The sequence below is a fragment of the Labrus mixtus genome, chromosome 4 (genome assembly GCF_963584025.1).
Source record: "Labrus mixtus chromosome 4, fLabMix1.1, whole genome shotgun sequence".
NCBI classification, from domain to species: domain Eukaryota; kingdom Metazoa; phylum Chordata; class Actinopteri; order Labriformes; family Labridae; genus Labrus; species Labrus mixtus.
This window is the reverse complement of record NC_083615.1, coordinates 29,106,819-29,126,095: the sequence shown is the minus strand read 5'-3', so window position 1 is coordinate 29,126,095 and position 19,277 is coordinate 29,106,819. Positions and strand designations below refer to the sequence as shown.

The following is a 19,277-nucleotide window of genomic DNA, read 5'->3' as shown; positions in this document are numbered from 1 at the left end:
TCTGGCCCAAATTATTATTTACTTTTTTAGTGTGTTCTTTGATGCTGTCTTGTCTTCCCTTTGTGTTTTTTCTTTACTTTAAATGTTGTCTTTATAAGGTTTTTCTTCTCTTGTTATTATGTTATTAAATGAAAATGAATGCAATATTTTTTTTATTGCTTTACTGAGACTTTAAGTCTATCACCATCCTGTGTGATGTTTTAGAGGCAATGATTCCCTCTTGTGGCCAGAGTTGTACGCCGCAGATCATAAGTTCATGGTTAACAGAGAATGAAGCCGGTGTTGCTTTAACCTGTGAGTTTTATTGTGTTTTTTTTATGTACTCTACACAGGAGTGCACAGGCCTTACAGAACATGCCCTGCATGCATCAACATTGTCATAAAAATCTACTGCTTTTTGTTATAGAAACCTCGACAGAAACAAAATGTACAAAACTACAAATGACAAAAAAAATAATACAAGAAAAAAATGAAAACTTTCCCTCATGCTATTTATAGTTTTAAAAAAATGCCCCCTATTATTTACAGAAAAAAAGGCACAATGAAAAGTGAAGGCAACAATGTGAAGAAACAAACTCAAAGAAAGGGTGATGCAGACACAGACTGAGCGAGCTCAAAGGACACACAAGGACACTGAGTCACTTTCTGCAGATGTTTCTGTGCATTAGGTACATTATAGTGCTTGAGTTCACTTTAAAGAAACGTAGAGAGGAGATGAATACATTTTGAATACAACAGGACTGGAGCAAAGTACAGCTTTGAAACAAAAATAAGAGAGCAAAAGTAGAGAAATAAACAGAGCGGAATAATAGGAAACAAGGAAGAGAGGAGACAGAGGAAGTCATCTCCAGCTCAGGATAACAAGCAGAGCAAAAACAAGACGACTTGAAAAGGAGGAGTGGACTCGATCTAGGTCAGGAGGCGCAACGCCAGCGCTGCCCCTCCCCGGACTAATTCCTCCCCTATTTCCTTCTCTTGCTCCTCCTCTCTCTGAGAAAACTGTAAGGGGAATGCAGGCCAAGCCCACCCTCCTTTTCTTTCCCTCATCATCTGTTTCTCTCTCATTTCTTCTTAAGCCCCACCACCACTTTTTATACTTTATTTTTTTTCCTTTTACTTGCATTTTTTTCCCTAAATCCCATCTCTCCCTCCCCCCTCTCCATGCCTGACGGTACTAAATCAGCAGCATGTGGGCTTAATGGAAACCAGACCCTGACCCATTCCTCTCTAGCCTGAGGGCTTCTCCCATGTCCATTACATTACAATAAGCTTTAAGTGAATTAAGCTATAGCATGAAACTAGCAGAGGAGGTACAGACGATACAGACACCACAAAGGGTTTCCTCTTCACAGGCCAGGTTGACATGGATAGAGTTTGTACATATACCACAACCATTTTTAAATCTTCTCGTTTTCATGTTAATAAATCCCCAGACTCTTGTATTTCACGTTCGCTTTGGCACCAGCTGTATTTCAATACGTCTCCTCTGGGATTGTGTTTTTAGGGTTGCAGTATGAACAGTTACCGTGTCTGTGGTGGGAGGAGGGGAGGCTGGAGCCCGAGTGTCTCTGTGCAAAAACTCTATGTGCCTTTGTTTGGGTAAGTGGTCTCTAGGCCTTAGTGTGTGTGTGTGTGTGTGTGTGTAAATGTGGACAACAGTAACTGCACACATTTGTGCACATGCATGCAAAAAATGAGTGCAGTTACTAGTTTTTTTTTTTCTTTCTTTCATCATGTGATGTTTGTGCATATGTGTGAGAAAGAGAGGGCAGACATAATGGGCTCAGTGGGAGACGGGCGGTCATGGACACACACGGCTGTCTAACATTCCTGCGCTGGTTTGAAGATGAGCTTCTGAGTCAGGTTAAATGGTTCTGCTTTGCACAAACACGCACGCACACACAGAGACAGACTAATCTGCAGTGAAGCAACCTCAGCAAAATGAAGACAACAAACAAACAGAACAAAAAAAAAAGTGCAAATGATTTGCTATGAATGAAGAAAAAAAGTCAAGATTGGTTAAGGCACCGTGGTCACACATATGGAAGACTTTTTCTTATTAATGCATTCGGTTTTGATGTGTTTTTGCATAGCCAAAAGCAGTCATCTGCTTCTGTATAATGTATGTGCATTACTGACTTTGTCTGCATTTATAGAACATATAAATCTGTGCCATTAGAAGTGATAAAAGGGTCTAAAGTGTTGTGTGTCTTCTACAGTACATTGGATGGCTGAAACCTGTTTTTTAGTGTTGTGTTTGAATAAGAAGATAAGTTCATTTTCAGACAGTTAGAAGGCACAGAAGGAGGCACAGGAGGGGGAATGTGAAGGCCAGCAGACTGTAGCTCCACAGGCATCCACTTTACCACTTTTGCATTAATTCACATGAACAATAAAAGGTGTCATATCGAATGAGGCAAAAAAAACAGTGACTCATTCTCTGCTTTCTTCGACTTTTTGTACCGAGTCAAAGCTTCTTTCCACGGAGCCACGAGTAAAACATATTAAGCAGAAGTCTGAACCAGATGACTGATCAAACCCCTTCTATCTCCTCTTAATCACACCCAGTCCTGCAGCGAGCGTTTGCAGTGCACCAACGCCCTCGGTGTCTCCTTGTGCTGCAGAGTCCTGAGGATGACGTAGATGAGGACGAGAATACACAGGATGAGCACAAGAGGAATGCACACCATGATCAGGGTCATGACCTTCGATTCATTATCAGCCACCGTCACGACCACGTTCACGTCTCTGTCGTCCTCCTCCTCCTCCTCTGTGCTGTCAGGATTGGAGGTATGGTCTTCTTCTTCTGTGTTTGTGTCTTTGTCCCTGCCCGAGTCTGGCTCTTTGTGCTCGTCTCTGCCTCGGTCTGAAGGGTTGACCGGTTTGTCTTTTGGTTCCTGCTCGGGGTCTAAGTCTGGCTTTGGGTCGGGCACTCCAACACAGCCCATGAAGTCCTTCAGGATGGAGCGAGGGTAGCCTTTGTCTGCTTCAGTCCTGCCATTGTCAAACCTCCAGTAATTGGTGCCTTTGTAGAAATAGGTGAACGCTGCAAGAGAGGGGAAAAAAACATATTTATGTCAGTCAAATTATGAGCAATGTATACACAGTGTTGACATTTAATGACAAGCCAGCACAAGGTCTTGATTTGATTTTTTTCTAAGGTGAAGGAAAGTTCTTGTTTTCATCCAGTATTGGATGTATTTGAATTCCATTTGACATTTGAGTTATCCAGTTTTTTACTTTCCTCCTGAGAGCTGGATGAGAAATGTATACTCATCTATCGTAAATATGAAGCTACAGCCAGAAGTCGGCGAACTTAGCTCAGAGACTGGAAACAGGGGAAAACTGTTTGTCTGGCTCGTCCTCAACTTCAATAAAAATCTCCACAAACTTCGATCTCAAAGCTCACAGCTTATACAAACAAGAGCAACATGCTAATTTACACAAAGACTGAAGTGTTAAAATGTCAATTTCCCCGCTTTACAGGGTGTGATATGTTAGACTGCTTCCTGGACCGGAGCGATGCCAAGCACCCTGCAGGGACACTACTAAAGACTGGCCATGGAATGAAAATGTTTTTCAAAGTTACTGCCAGAGCAAAGTCAAACTGACATCTTCACTCTTTATGTTTGTATGTAAATTAAACAAACAAGGTTTAAAATGGGTGATGGTGGACTCACTGACCTTTTGAGTTTGGACAGAGCCAGTCTAGGTGGTTTACAGTCTTTATGCTACGTTAGTTTAATATTCTCATGGCTGTGGTTTTGTATTTACTGCACAGACATGATAGTTGTCTTGTCATCCATCTCTATTTTTTTAAAGGCATTTTGAGTACTAGTAAGGCTGAGAGAAAGGACGCACTCACACTAGGCAAAGTTGTCCCATACCATGCTTAAGCATGATTGCCCCCCCTGCCCATTCCCCTGCTGGCCTGCACTCACACTGCTCCAGGACTAACCGGGCCTGAACACGGTTACTCTACATAATGTCGTAATACAACACATGCATGGCTTTATGTGATCATGAAGCATGCTTAGTTTACAAGACAGGCGGACTCGAAACTAATAAAAAAAAATTTAAAAAAGGGACGCGCAGTCCAATCCGGGTCCTCACATCGGAGAACAACACAGAGAACACGACAGCTACTTGACTGACTTTGTGGCTTATTGTGAGTCATTTAAGTCAGATACAGCCTTAACACTCCAGGATTTCTCCATAATGAAGGCTGTCCACGTTGGCCAATGAAGTGTACCGTACTTGAGCACAGATCGGAGCACTCGCACTAGTCAAACAAACAGGACTTTAGGGGTGAAGCATGCTTAGGCACGGTACGGATTGCCTAGTGTGAGTGCGCCCTAAAGGGGTTTGTAAAAAAATTAAATCCAATGATATTAACAGAGGCTCAGTTTAAAAACAAATCTATAAAAGTCTGTCTCAGTTACTGTACCACCCGGTTAATCTTAGTTCATAAACTCCAAAAAAATATAAGGGACTAGTTTAACCTTTGCAGTCCTGGGCTGACACGGACACTGTGCATAAAATATGACTATGAAGAAGATCAATCCTGACTAAACTTTCAGAAATCAATAAATTAAAAAGCTGAGGTTGCTTACACTATGCGTTATGAATTGGCATGGGGATGCACATTCCACATACCTCTTTTTTCCTGGCATTACTTTCTGGGTGTAAATGCATCTCTCTGAGACATTGGAGCGGTTTGGGTGGAGATGAGATCAGAATGCTACAGAATGCATTTAGAGCTACTCTGCCACAAATCTAATTTCCAGAGGAAAGACGGGCCAACCCTCAAACCAGAGCTCTCATTCCTCCCCCCTCTCTCTCTTTATCGCTCTCTCTCTCTCATCCCATCACCCTCCTCTCTGCTCTGCTGGCTCCAGCCTAACCAGCCTCAAATGTCAGGTTTTCAGGCCCTGTCTCCTACACACCCCATTTCACCCCTCTAACCTTTCATTCTTTCCCTCCCTCCACCGCTCCTCACTCAGGCTGTCCTCCTGCGTTGATAAACACTGCTTTATGTGTGTTCAGCCTTTGGTGTTTGTTCTGCTGATAATAAACAGAAGCTGCCCTGATGTTTTCCTCCCTACAAACTGAAGAGTAAGTATTCACCTCCATCTTCACTGAGAAAAGCTCCTTTGGGTGAGTTAGGGATCCTTCCCCATCTGCTGTTTGGTTTGGGAAAGTCTCTGTCTGTAGTCCTGGTCTCCTCGTTGAACCTCCAGTATCTGCACACAGACAAGAAGATGTGTAGACGTTCACACAGATATGAACATTGTTTCAAATCAGTTCAGATCTCTCTGCATGGTTTGTTGTGTGTCATACCTGTCTGCAGAGAAAAAGTATGTGTGTCCGTTTGGCTCCCACCAGATCGCCGTGTCAATCTTGTGCGCAGGAACTCCCTGTCCATACTCGTGTAAAGGCTGCGGGTATCCTGGCAGCACGTCCGCCTCTCTGAACACCCAGTATCTATCATCTGCAGGGAGAAACACATATTTATCATGATGAAACCTTCACCAGAGGCAGTGTTGTTTGTGACCTGAACAAGAAAATATGCTGAAAGGTCACTAAGGTAAAGGAGACAAGCAGGGGAGGGGGACAAGTGGCACATGGAATAAAAGCCATAGCCAGAACATATGGCATATGCCTCACTCCAGATGACAAGTAGAATGGACAAGGTAGAAGTGGCTGGCATTACACTTCATTTCCAAGATTTTCCTCTGAGGGAGCCATTTTTTTATTTCTGTAACACTAAGCTATGGGCACATGTTGCAGCCGCTTTCCACCTCCAATGCCAGAACACTGCTACAGAGAGAAAAATCTTAAGCTATAAAAGCTAAAGCTCCTGCACAGGCAGCAACTAATTGGTGCACATTTGCTCGGAAATTCAACATTAGATTAGATGTTTTGGATTCATAGGAACAACATTTCTGCAGGTTTAGATGGACATCAATTCTACTATCAAAGTACTTTTAGAGCACAGCAGAATCAAATTGTCCGCCTCTTCTATCGCCCGTCACTCTCCGTGCTTTAACAAAAAAGCAGGAGCACTGACAACAACTAAATTCAACTGGAGTTATCTGTGGAATTTTAATGAGTGTAAATCCACGATCAGAAGCTGTAAGAGTCCAGAAAATGCAGGACTAATCACCACACAGCCCGGCTGTTAAAAAGTGAACGCTGTGGCTCTGCTGACATCTGGAGCCGTGCACCGCAGAGACGGCTGATGCAATCCTCCGTTTCTCTCATGCGGCCTTTTGGAGCTCGGCCGGAGTGGAGTCACACTGGGCAGGCAACAGCTGCCACGCTGCACAGGCCTCAGTCAAGATACTCAGTCTGTGATGCAGACATCAACACATAAAGTGTAAAACCCAACACTCTCCATAGACTCTATCTGCAGCCACATAGGTTCCACAAGTTTTAAACTTCTGAGTGGTTGTGTTTGTGTGTGTCGGACCAATTGAGTTATAGCCGTGTTGAATTATTACCATATCCTCGTAAATCCTGTTGTGTGGGGAAGAAACATGCAGAGTTAGCAGAGTTTCCTTTCAGCCTGACCGGTTCAAATCAAGTTGAGATCAGATTTTTGTTTCACTCCCAATTTTTTGTCTTCAGGCAAAGAACAAAAACATTTAAAAAAAAAAGCTCAAAGTAGGCTTCCAAAAGTTTTTTTGGCATTGCACATCAGTGGATTCTCAGCATGTGGCAGCTTTAGTAACACAGTGAAATGTTAATAGATTAAGATAAAATCCCTCACGTACCCTTGAAGAAGACAAATTTGCCGTCATGGCGCTCATAGGCTGCATCGATGTCGCTCGGCAGGCCAACCCAGAAGACGGATATCGGCATCGGGTAGTTATCCAAAACCCGGTTCCTCCGCACGCGCCAGAACCAGCGACCCTGCACAAGGAGAATAAATAAATAATAGAAATCTTTCCTGTTGCTGTCTTTCATCCAAATTATTTATAGCTCACTTCCCCTCGCATGACAAAGAAATAAGAGTTCACAGCTGTTCAATCAAGTTCCAGAATGATTGAATCCATCACTGTTTGTGCTTCCACACAGGCAGTGAAAGTACACACCTTCTTCACTCAAGTATGAGTACAGATACCTGACTAGACCAATACTACAGTTTTTACTGAAGTAAAAGAAAAAGCTCTGATATGTGCTCACTGAATAAAGGTAGAAATGTAGTCCAGTGAGAGACATTTTTACCAGCTGAACCTCACAAAATAATTTAGGGACCATTAACCTAAACAAATTATAACGTAATATCAAAGACAATACCAATATACGGTACTGAAAAATAAGTCAACCTAGCATAAATGTCCTAGTTGTTGCAGTTGGAAGGGAAATGTATTGTGCTCTGAAACGGCCAAGATGATTTCTGCAGTGTTTGCAATTTCAATTGATCGTGTTCATGGTTCCCCTGCTGGTCACAGCTTTCAGTGGAAACCGCTTTTCTGCAAACAAGTTAATCTGTCTTTTCTCTCTTAAACTACTACATCTTCGAGATCAGGTCATGTGCATGATATGAAAATGTCTTTTTTCTGTATAACTTTTCCATGAATTTTTGAATTTTTGTTAGAATCAGTTTTGATTTTGGGAGAGAGGCCAAAGGATGCATAATAAGAATATTCTGTATTTATACTGAAGGGACATGAAGAGTAAGAAAAGAGTTTGTGTTCAAAATGAAGTATTAAATAAGTGCAAATATTTGTATCTAAATGGAGTAAAATCATAGTAAAATGTTTTTTTTATTATCTTCAGAAAGGTATAGAAACATAGACTTTTATTTAAAGCTCCTGTGAGGAGTTTTGAGCTGATCATAAAACAAAGTGAAAAATGTTATAGATTCCTCTTTATGATATGCAAATGCAAACTAGACAATCAGTAGGAAAATTTACTATTTCTAAATGTCTGAATTTGCTGCCGAGGGAAGGTGTAGGATGAATCGATTCACCACATGCAGTTTTGTTTTTTCATTTTCCACGGCAAAGATTCTCAATGAGTGGAACTTTTTAAAATTTAAAATACAGAAGAGGATTTTCTTCTGTAAAAAATGCTTCTGTAATTACTCATGTACAGGGTTAAAAAAGCAAAGACTTCTTTGACCACAGGGGGCGCCAAAAGCAGCACAAAACTAAAACTTCCACAAAAGGTTTAAGTAAAAGTGAATTTGTATTTCATTGCTTGCGTCCTCTGTTTACGTCTCACCTTGAAAACAAACATCTCCCCCCTCAGCAATGTCACCGTGTCAAAGTCCCCGTCACAGATGTCGGGGGCTTGGTTGTCCGGCACTTTGGGAGGAGCAGGGGGCCGAGGAGGAGGCTGAGGAGGGGGGACATCTTTTCTAACACGCGGGGTGACAGGCAGGAAGACAGTGGGGGTGACGGCGGGGGGAACAGGAGTTGAGGTGGGGCCCGAGCTCGGGTCGGGCAGAGCTGGGTGACGTGGGCTGCTCTGAGTCGGGTCATGTGGAGGGTTGGCGGGAAAAATGGAGGTGGGTTCATCCTCGGGAGGAGATGGGGAGGTGGGGGAGTCATCGTTGGGTTTGTCGTCAGGGGCAGGAGGAGAAGTGGGCGGAGCATCAGTGAGGAGAGGAGGACCTGATGACATGAATAAAAGAGAGGGAGCAAAGTGAGGATTTTTCTTGTATTTTCATTTCAAATGCAAAAAACTTGAAATGAAATCGTCCAGCCTCTTCGTGTGACATCAGACATCAACAACTTTATTTTCTTCTCTACTCCCTTCCCCCTCACAATATGCCCTCTATCTCTCCCACACACAAAGCAAATCTAATTTTCCATCCCTGCAGCAGCTATAAGCTCGCTTGATTAACTACGACTGTGCTGCTGCTGCTCTGGAAAAATCTGCTGGTTGCTAAGAGGAGAAAAAACACACAGATACAGCCTGTTATGTAACAAGTCCGGACTGCTGATGCTCGTAGACGTATATCAAGTTACCCTCGTCCTTAAATAGTGCATTATGTATTTAAAGAATGACGCTGTCCATCAATCTATATGTGGAGAAATTCAACCTGCAGTTTGAGTCCGCAGTACAAAGACAAATAAACATTTCTTTGTTTCCAAGACTCTGCAGGTGACTTTAGAGTCAAAACAGTAAGTGGACTTGAGCGTGTAAAGCGCTTTTCTTGTTGTTTATTGTTAATTTTAAAAATGTTCATGAACTTAAGTGCAAAGACACTGGTTTACAGTAAAAGCCAATGGTTTAAGCTTTTTGTCTCTATCTGCTGCAGAGGCTGAGAAATAAAGATTTTAGTCAATGTTAAAATTCTGTGCAGTATTCTGTGCGGAGGTTGTTTTCAGATGCCCTCAGATTGTCACACCTGTTCATACCAACTTATTCTCATCCACCTGCTCTGTGTCCTCTGATGCCAAGCCAGATTGTCACTATTGTTTTATATCATGAATCCTTTAGCCTGAAACTGGAAACATGTCCCTGAACACTTATGAGCACCTGCCTGCAGTCTTGCACACTCCTGTTTCCTGTCCATTCTTGTGTGAGTCCCTCGTCTCTCATTTAGTCCTGTTTGTATTTACATAACAGTAAACTTGTGTGTACTCACTCTATCAATAAATCAGTGACCTGTCTCTGCCTGGTTTACATTCATGTGTGGCACATTCAGGAATGATGCTAATTTAAATTTGTATGAAAAAGTCCAAATCAAATGCAAAGATGTAAAAGCGCTGCAAAAGAGGAGAAGTGTTGTTTTAACTTTACACTCCAGACTACCTTTCCTCTCTTTTCATTCTGAAGGATGGACTCCACGACCTTCGTTCGTTGGACTTTGTGCATGTTGTCGTTCCCAAAGTAAAAACTGAGTTGGGAAAGAAAGACTTTAGGTATTCTGCACCTTTTGCTTGGAACAACCTGCAGTCTGATTTTAAACTGCGAAACTAAGTCAGTCTGAATGTTTATGAATCTTTAGTGAAAAGCTTTGAATCCAAACGTTCTGTACTCATCAGACTTTTGATTTATTCTAATTATAAAACGTGTACTGTAGGAGTTTGAATGTTTGCGGCTCTTCTTGGTCAGGTCTCCTTTGATTGGGACTAACCTGGATAAATAAAGGCTAAATATTATTAATACATTTATTTCAATGGGGTTGGATGTTAATGCAGATGTTTTGGCTTTTTGCTAAATGTTTTTTTTATTCGAAGCAATTACACCTTTATTTGTTTTTGACTCTAATATATACATATTTTCACCATTTCTGCATGTGATGCACGTTTTCCTCATGTAAATCTTTCAGCTGTTAGATAGATAGATAGGTACTTTATTAATCCTTTGCAGGAAATGACATCGTCACAGTCAAGACACCACACAGAAAACAATATAAGTATATGTGATATACTAAAAATATAATTAACCTCTAGTGTGCAAATTGGATTAAGAGTATTTATAAATGAATAAATAAATATGAGTAAATATGAGTGTGTATTCATTGTGCGTTATTCTCCATTAAACAGTCTGATGGCAGTTAAGAGAAAGGACTTCCTGTAACGTTCAGTTCTGCACCTCAGGGTGATCAGCCTCTGACTGAACGTGCTCTGTTGAATCACATTGAGGGTGTGTAGTGGGTGTGCAGGACTATTCAGAATGGACTTTAGTTTTGAGAGCACTCTTGCCTCTGTGACCTGCTGAAGGTTTTCCATTTCATTCCCATGATGGAGCTGGCCTTCCTAATCAGCTTGTTGTTTCTGTTTTTGTCTGCTGTGCGAGCTCCCTCTCCCCAGCACACCACACCAAACAACAAGGCACTAGCAACAACAGGTCTTGTGTAGAAAAGTACGAGTTGAAGTTTAAGATCTGCAAAGACACTAGTCCCTTTCTTTGAAACCTCTTCAAAGGAAACCAAATGTTTATCTCAACCAACAAAGTTTATGACACGTGAGTCACTATTTAAACTTTTCAGATCATCTTTCCAACTAGTACATGAACACAATCCTCAAAATCTGCTAAACAAAGAGGAACCAGAGTATAGTGATAGTTAAAGTATTTTCAGCTGGAAACCTACAAGAATCATCAAACCAAGGTTTTCCAAATCAGATCTACTCTGATGCAGTCTAGTGTAGGTGTATCATCGTTGGCCACAGTGGTGTGGAGGTATAAAATGATCTGGGGTTTATAGGGCAAACTAAAACCGTATAAAATCTTCCTAAACTAATGCAGGTTTCTTTTTAATTTGTGATACCAGATGTGGCACCACGACAAAATAATGAACAAAGACATGCATCGAAAAATTAAAACATGAGTCTTTAAGGAAATGGCAGAAAAGAAATCTGTCATTCTGTGTCAAAAACATCTGTACTGAATCCATGTGTGTAGTTTCAAACATGAGTTCATTAGCTCGTATAGCAGGCTCAGAGCAGAAACACACATAAGCCCTGCTATCCAAAGCGCACACACACACACACACACACACACACACACACACACACACACACACACACCATCTGTCAGTTAACAATGACATCCATTCACTCAGGCAAACCATGAGAACATCATAACGGCATGCATGATATGCTGTTATGAGCCAGATCTATCTCTGATGTGTGTGTGTGTGTGTGTGTGTGTGTGTCCCTGCACTAATTCATCCACAAAGATTCTTTACAAGGCGTTTAGTCCTGCTTTCCAATGATCCAGATGTGAGTGTCATAAAACCTTAAATCACAGCTCTGGTTTTCACTTCCCTTTAGGTAGTGTCTCCATACAGTATCACCACACTGTTCAACACATGCCGTAAACAAACAGAGGGATATAAATAGGAGCAACACGCGTGTCTCTCACCGTATATGTGCTGTATTCCTCTGATGTCATCCTCGTGTAGCGTGAAGTTGTGTGTGTGAGTCCACTCGTAAAAAGGAGCCATTATAGCACTGGGATTATCAGAGTGCTCCAAACCCAACGCGTGACCGAGCTCATGGACCGCCACCAGGAACAGGTCTACACCTACAAGACACACGGTCACACACATACAACAACAACACATGGAAACATTTAGCCAAGTTTGAGAGGAACATTAGAACTTTATTTTAGTACAACAGAATCATCATGTAGGGTCGTTTATGAAACAACACGGTAATTTAAAGGTCACATAGTGTGCAAAATCCACTTTTTTCTAACACTTATATGTGTCTCTAGTCCGTCTATAAACCCCCCAATGATGAGAAAATCCATCCTCTCTGTCTTTAGCCTGCTCCACTTTTCAGAAAATGTGTGCTCAAACAGGCCGTTTGGAGATGTTCCCTTCATGACATCACAAAGGGCAGTAGCCCCTCCCCCAGGTGGGTGACACTCCCACAGCTAGGTGTTTGTTCTGCCCTCTGAGTCTGCCTTCTCACTGTAAACAATAGGACATGGAGCGAGAAAACCCAAGTACACCTGAGCCCTTCCAGAGAGGGGGCGTGGTCAGACACAGCTCATTTACATATTTAAAGGTACAGACACAGAAACAGCCTGTTCTGAGCAGGGCTGAAATAGAGGGGTTTATAGACATGATCAAATACAGGATCAGAGTGGATTTAGAACAAGAAACTTCACAGACATGTTGTGGGGAGCTCTGAGACTTTTTTTAACCTGGTTTAAAAGGAATATAATATGAGACCTTTAAGTAAGAAATGGCCAAGTTTTGGGGACAATTTAAACACTTCTATAGGCCCACAACACCTGCCCTGGAACAGAGATCCTCAAAAGCCTGCAGTTTTTTTGTTTAGATATATTTGGGGGCTTTCTATGCCTTTATTATATTCATCTCATAACTAGAACCCTTTTGTGGATTTGTGTTTTTAGAGGCTTAACGAGAGATGTTCTGGTCATCAACGAGTCAAAGGTTCAATTCCCGTTAGAACAGAGAATCCACCCACTTACCCTCACGGTTTGTGTTGTCCAGGGTCCAAGGCTCGTCAGCATCAAAGTGAGTATCTCCTCCTATTCCCGGTCCTGGATAGTAGGCGTGAGCGAGCGACCCAGCCTCGCCATCAAACAGTGACATATCACCATGGAAACCAGAGGCAAACAACAACAGGATGTCTGCCAGCTCTGTCTGGCTGCCGTTGATGCTGATGTTGTTCTCAGCAGGTAACTCCTCGAAGGTGAGCGGAGTGACCCTCCTCCACACGTCGAAGGCCCTGCGGATCGCCTCGTACGTCCGCTCCTCTCCCAACGAGGAGGGAATCTGCTGCTTCATGATGCTGTTGACAGAAAGAAGAAGAAAAAAAAGTGTGAGAGAGTGTTTTGCGGGCTTTGTGTTTTCATTTTTGTTGTGCTGTTACATGTTCAGTGAACCTGTAAGTGATGTGGTCTTTTTTCCACTGCTGTCCAGTGAGAGTGTAGCGCTTCTTCCTCGCACCTTCTACAATCTCTGAGGCTTTTCTGTCTGGAAGGCCGCAGCGAGGCCGCCGCATGGCCCTACACACACACACACCCACACCCACACCCACACCCACACCCACACACACACACACACACACACCAGATTAGAAAGTGTTACCTGTGGAAAGTGGCTGCAGAAATCCCCTCAGCTCAACAAATTGCAGCTTGTAAAGGTGGTATAATTATTAAATCCTCATGACTGTTGTTTTTCTCGACTCCTTGAAAGCTGAAGGATTCATTTCAGCCAGGACTTCAATAGTTTACCATCCACTTATCAATACTGGATTAAAGTCATTTTAGAGGGAAATCTGTAACAACAAAGACCGTGAAAAGAACTGAAGTGCAAGAAGAACAATCTTTAATAAATAACACTGAGAAATAAACTTTTTTTTTTTAAAATAAGAACTTGGAGAGAAGGCCGATAATACTCTCTTTAGTTACTGTAGCACCTTAGCTTAGCACAAAAACAAAACAAAACAGGGGAAACTTCGAGCCTGTGAGCTGCAGGAGGAAACAAAATCTGCTATCTAATTTTTAACATTCTGGTTTTTGATCAAGTTATACATGTAAGATCTTGCATGTCGACCACTTCTTATGCTACACCGACCCATTTAACTTTCTAAAAGCTCATTAGACCCATAACTTTCTTCACCGACTCTTTTTCCCACCACAGAGAGAAACACTACTAGACAACATCAAATCCTGTTTTTAGGTGGAACATAGAGATTGCTCGTTTCTGCATTGCAAATTGTCATGTTCAAAATCAAATACCTTTTGCACAACGTCTGTGACTGGATAATAAAACTTGTGGGTTTTATTGTTAATGCACATTTAAGACGTTTGGAGGCGAATGGATGGCATAACCCATCTTCTCATCGCTTCAAGTTATCGGAAATAAACATCTGCATTCTGCTCAAAAAGATCCCTCAAACTCTCAAAACACTCACTGACACTTTAAAAATAATAATATCTGGACACCCTGACCTATGAGGACGCCTAACAAAGCCTGTGTCAAAGATATTTTCAGAATGATTGAACCATTAGTCATTGAAATAGGTCAGGGATGTTTTCACTGAATCTGTCGTTCCTCTTCCTGACAACTACCTCCTCCTTTTGAGTCCTTATTCAGTTTGTCCAGTTAGATATATATATATATATATATATATATGTACACATTTGTTTTTTGCTTGTGTTGGTAGTCAGAGGTCAGAGGTCAGTGTGTTAAATAGTTTCTGGCTATTTTTAATTAAATTTATAGCATAGAATGGATTTAAAAATAAAAAAACAATAATAAAAAAAACAATCAATGAATAAATACATGTCTAAACTTCCCTGCAAGACCCCTGGAATAATGTGTCTTCACTGCACACACACACATGTGAAGTAATGCTGCATGTCTCAGAGCACAGTAAAACATTAAAGAGCTTACGCAACAGTTGCAGAATCCATCTCTCCGGTCACCTGGAGGCCGTAGAAGCGCTGCATGTCACCGATGGCTTTGGACAGAAACTGAGCCGACTGCATGGTGGACATCTGTCTGCTCGCCTGAGACAGGTAGCCGTACTTACGGAGCCATGCCTGCAGGGGGGGCGGGGGGGGGGGGGGGGGGGGGGGGGGAGCGAAAGACAAGAGTGAGTTTGTCTGTTTTAGTGTGCATGATTGAAGTTATACACATTATGGGGATGACAGCTACAGAATGGAGTCAGTCACTTTTATTCTAATCCAGAAACAAGCAGCCGAGCTCAGAGCATCTAAGGAGTTAAAGAAAAGAAAGCAGATGGCTTCTATTAACATTACAACATTCCTGCTCGCTCTTTCTTGGCCTTCCTCGTCGCACACAGTCGAGATGAGGACTTGAGGAAGATCTGGAAACAGGAAAACTTAAATTTAACTGTATATCACATCACTACTGTAGGACATAATCAAAAAGATCAGCGTGTGGGGATGTTAAGTGACAGTAAAAGACGATCTGTGTGACACATGCTGAGCTTTCCCTCGGTGTTGTGCTGTAAGTTTTCTGACAGTAATGTGGTGCGAGTGGAGCCACGTAGCCAGGGCAAACAGGATGACAGCTCCTCGGGGGGGGGGGGGGTTCTGTCAAGTTTGAATGTTCTGCTCTCTCATCAGAAGAGCTTGAAAACAACAGCACAGGGTCCGCCACTCACACAGCTGGATCATGGGACTCATAACCTTCATGCATGAACAGGCCAGGGGGCAAAACACACACACACACACACATATATGTAACACACAAACCCACCATGAGTGAACACACTGAGAGAAAGCAAAAACATTACAGAGATGACTTCAGCATGGCATGACAAGTCTCAACTCATGTTTTGTTAGAATGAGCTTGCCTGCAGGAACCAGCTGAAATCAACTTACGATATTCTGAAATAATGATATGCATGTCAAAGTAAAGCACAGACATGACATACAAAAGAGTTGAATTCATTATCCAATGAACAGTGTTTCACTTTTATGTACAGAAACAGAGAAGGCTCAAAAATCTAAGAAGCTCATGTTCTCTCTCTGTTTCTGTCCGTTGGAGCCCGAGGTCAAAAACAATAGAGGGGGCTCTCCAACTAGTGTTCAGTAGGGCAACAAGAGTGAGTGCTGTCAGTTGAGGCCCCCTTAGGGAAGTTGGGGCACCCTGATGGTCTGGGGCCCCAAGCAGTTTCCTGCCATACCTGTTCACTAGCAGCGCCTCTGGCCAGGTAGGAGAGCTCTCTGTTAATCACACTCTGGGCAGCGAGGTGTTGAGGAGCTTTTGTTCCCCATTTTTACTTTTCCATATCTAAGTTTCTGTTTTTCTCCAGGCATGTAAGATTTGCTGCCGGGTTTTGTTGTTTAAGTTTTGGGCTGGAGGTCACCAGCAGCGGTCGTATTTTCAGTCTTTAGGTGAGTCTTTTCTTCATGGGCAGTTTTAGGGGGAGGAGTCAGGTGAGACAGCACATTACATGGCTGCACCTGATGGCACATTGTATCATGACATCTTACCATTCCCGGATGAACCCGTCTTTACAGTCCATCATAAAACCTTTATTAACTGTGTCATACACGCATGTAAAACAGTAAAAGGGCAAAGTTCATTCCTCACCTTGAAATTCTTAGTTCAAGTTAAACAAGATTAATTTTCAGTCCAAATCTCATGGCCTTCATCGGCAACTAGAGTTTCTCACTAATAATCATAAGAGTGAGGAACAAAGGTTCATGTTTATAGAGACATATTTTCTCTAAATACGACTGTGTCAACTTTCATTACAGTTTCATACCATGTGTTGTACGCCAGCTTTCAATACTTCTCAGGAGAGGTTGAAAATAACAAACACAATCAATCTGTATTTGTAAAGCACCATTTCATAACAAATGTAATCTCAAGACAGTTCACTAAAAGAGCAGGACTGACTGTACTCTTTTTTATATTCTGTGTTTACAACGAATGAAAAAGTGTATTGAAAAATTATATCATAATAAGTCGGGCCCCGGTACGCTATTGGTTAGTGCGCGTGCCACATGTTCAGAGGTCCTCGAGAGCAGTCGACCGGTTTCTAAATTGACCTGACTCCTTTCCCTCACGTCGTTCCCCACACTCTCTCTCTCTCACTCTCTCTCTCTCCTGGTTTCTGACTCTATCCACTGTGCTGTCTCTGAATAAAAATCCCCAAAATAAATCTATATTCTAATAATTCATTGTTCCATCTGCTCATAAATACTTTCTTATACACAGTTTAAGGGTTTAATAATACCCGCATGACTGCAACGATGAATTGATGAATCCATCAAGAAAATGTATTGCTTTATATTTGGTAAGAATTAAAGTCCTCATGAAACAGAACTTCAAGAGAATCAAACTGTGTCATGACGTGTTTCCCAAAGAAACAGGATAGAACCATTCACAAGATGGAAGGTGGGACATAATGTTCAGATGAATTTGATTTGATCGTTAGCTTTTTAATTGGTCAAAAGTTAATTAAAACACCACTGAGTGCAGAATGAGTCATCAGACATTGGATACATTTTACAAGAATATTTTGATATAAAAATACTCAGATAATGCTTTATTGAAATAGATTTGGCAGATAAATGAAAATTTAACACAGATATGCTGGATTATAACCAGGAAAATGTATTTTTCATTTCATGGGGACTTTAAAGCTCCTGTGAGGAACTTTTAGGATAGTCGACTTTGGCGACTCCTGTGGACAAATCCAAGCGTTGCATCTATTTCCTGATTTTGTCCTATAGCTACGAGGGTAAATAGTGTTTCATAAATAAAAAATCTCAACCTGCTTTCTTTTAAAAGTTAAATGTTTCACTCAAAACTCTCCTAATCTTCGGTTTGGAAATGTAAACAGACCGTTCCTGCAGTGCTGTTCATCACTTCCTGTGAAGGAGTGACACCTTTACCTCGAGGCAGCCGTTTCAGAGACTGCAATTAACTAAATCTAAGTAAACAGTCTTGTTGCTGATGGACTAGTTTGCTTTTGACAGTTCATCAAGAAGCATTAATAATCATTTCAGTCCATCTCATAACCTTACAGGAGCTTTAAGCGTTTCAGTCATTTTACATGCAGACTTGTCAAACATTTGCTGGTTGTGAATATCTCTCTTTCAGGACAGAGACTCGTCTTTATTCTATTTTTAAGGGGATAAGTATGTAGACTATTCCTGAAAACAATTACAGTTAAATCCATTATGATCATTATTTCAGGATAGACACAAAAGTAAACAACCAATAGCATGTTTTGACAGACAGACAGATATCATTTGTGCACCACATGCTGTGTTATGTGGAAAAAAGGTCAAGAGGTCACTGGATGCTTTGCTGATATTGCAAAAACAAATGCAATCATGTGAACTTAAAACCTGCTTAGAGAGCTACTCCTCTCCAAAACATGGATTCACAAATATTGTATTACCAATATCAATACGTGGAAGACTTTTTACCAAACAGATGTGACTGTACCTCACCACTGAAGCCTTCCTCCTCCGGGACGTCAGCTGTTGTGCTGCACAGGATCAGGGAGAATAAGGAGGATAAAGTGAGGATGATCAGGGCCCAGGTTTGTTTGGATGACATCTTCTTCATCATGTGCTGCCTGCGGGTTTTCAGATGAGACCTCTGACTTGCGGAGTGATGAAGAAAACCGGCAAAAAGTTCCTCAGGTAGGCAGGAATCCAGGACACACCGAGCTGCACAGATTAAACTCTCCTCACCTGCTTACATTTCTTTTTAAAATCCGAAACTCGTGAACTATCTTCTAATGTCAGGATCTTTGTAATCAGAAAACTCATGTACTTAACGCAACAACAATAAAACATCAGTTAAAAACACAAATCAAGATACTAATCCATTCGTAGTTGCACCTCATGGCTCATCCAAGTGTTCATGAAGCTGCGTCCTTCATGCACAGCAAACTGCGGGGCCCAGCGGGCAAACCAACTGGACCTTCCCCCTTTCCGTCGTCCGCAATGTTTGATCAGAAAGCAACAAGTCCCGCAACAAATCCCCCTTCACTTTCTGCCAACGAAGAGTGTACGACACGGATCGATCAGCACATACGAAGTCCCTCTTTAGTTACGCAGTTTCTGAACTTGAGCACGAAAAAAAACCCCACTCTTTTAGGTTTCTGCTGTCGAAAAAAAATAATAAAGACCTCCCCTTCGACTTCAACCCGGTACGGAGACTGTTTGCAAATATTCGTGGGACCACCAGCAGCACACAGGTGGGGATCTGATAAAAGATTTCTCCTGACTGCATGTGGAGAACAAAAGCTAAAGCTCTCCTTTCATTAGACTAGACCCCCATCAGACCGGAGACCAGACACAGAGGACGCTGTGCTCAGGGCGCCATCTGCTGG

General features: G+C 41.9%; 1 protein-coding gene across 1 annotated transcript; it reads right to left on the bottom strand.

Moving 5' to 3' along the window:
- Positions 1-282: 282 nt before the first annotated feature.
- LOC132973356 (matrix metalloproteinase-15-like) lies at positions 283-19,229 on the bottom strand. Its single transcript, XM_061036779.1, has 10 exons — positions 18,383-19,229; positions 14,843-14,991; positions 13,327-13,449; positions 12,910-13,232; positions 11,830-11,991; positions 8,233-8,624; positions 6,777-6,915; positions 5,341-5,491; positions 5,128-5,243; positions 283-3,046 (listed from the first exon to the last, which is right to left on the bottom strand). The coding sequence occupies exons 1-10, from the start codon at positions 18,506-18,508 to the stop codon at positions 2,559-2,561; spliced, it is 2,169 nt and encodes a 722-aa protein (XP_060892762.1). The 5' UTR covers positions 18,509-19,229; the 3' UTR covers positions 283-2,558.
- Positions 19,230-19,277: the final 48 nt, after the last annotated feature.

Coding starts and splice junctions, on each gene's coding strand:
- LOC132973356 (XM_061036779.1), bottom strand. CDS start 18,508: ATGATGAAGAAGATGTCATCCAAACAAACCTGGGCCCTGATCATCCTC. Junction 14,992..18,382: donor AGGAAGGCTTCAGTGGTGAG/GTACAGTCACAT, acceptor CCCCCCCTGCAG/GCATGGCTCCGTAAGTACGG. Junction 5,244..5,340: donor TACTTTTTCTCTGCAGACAG/GTATGACACACA, acceptor GTCTGTGTGCAG/ATACTGGAGGTTCAACGAGG.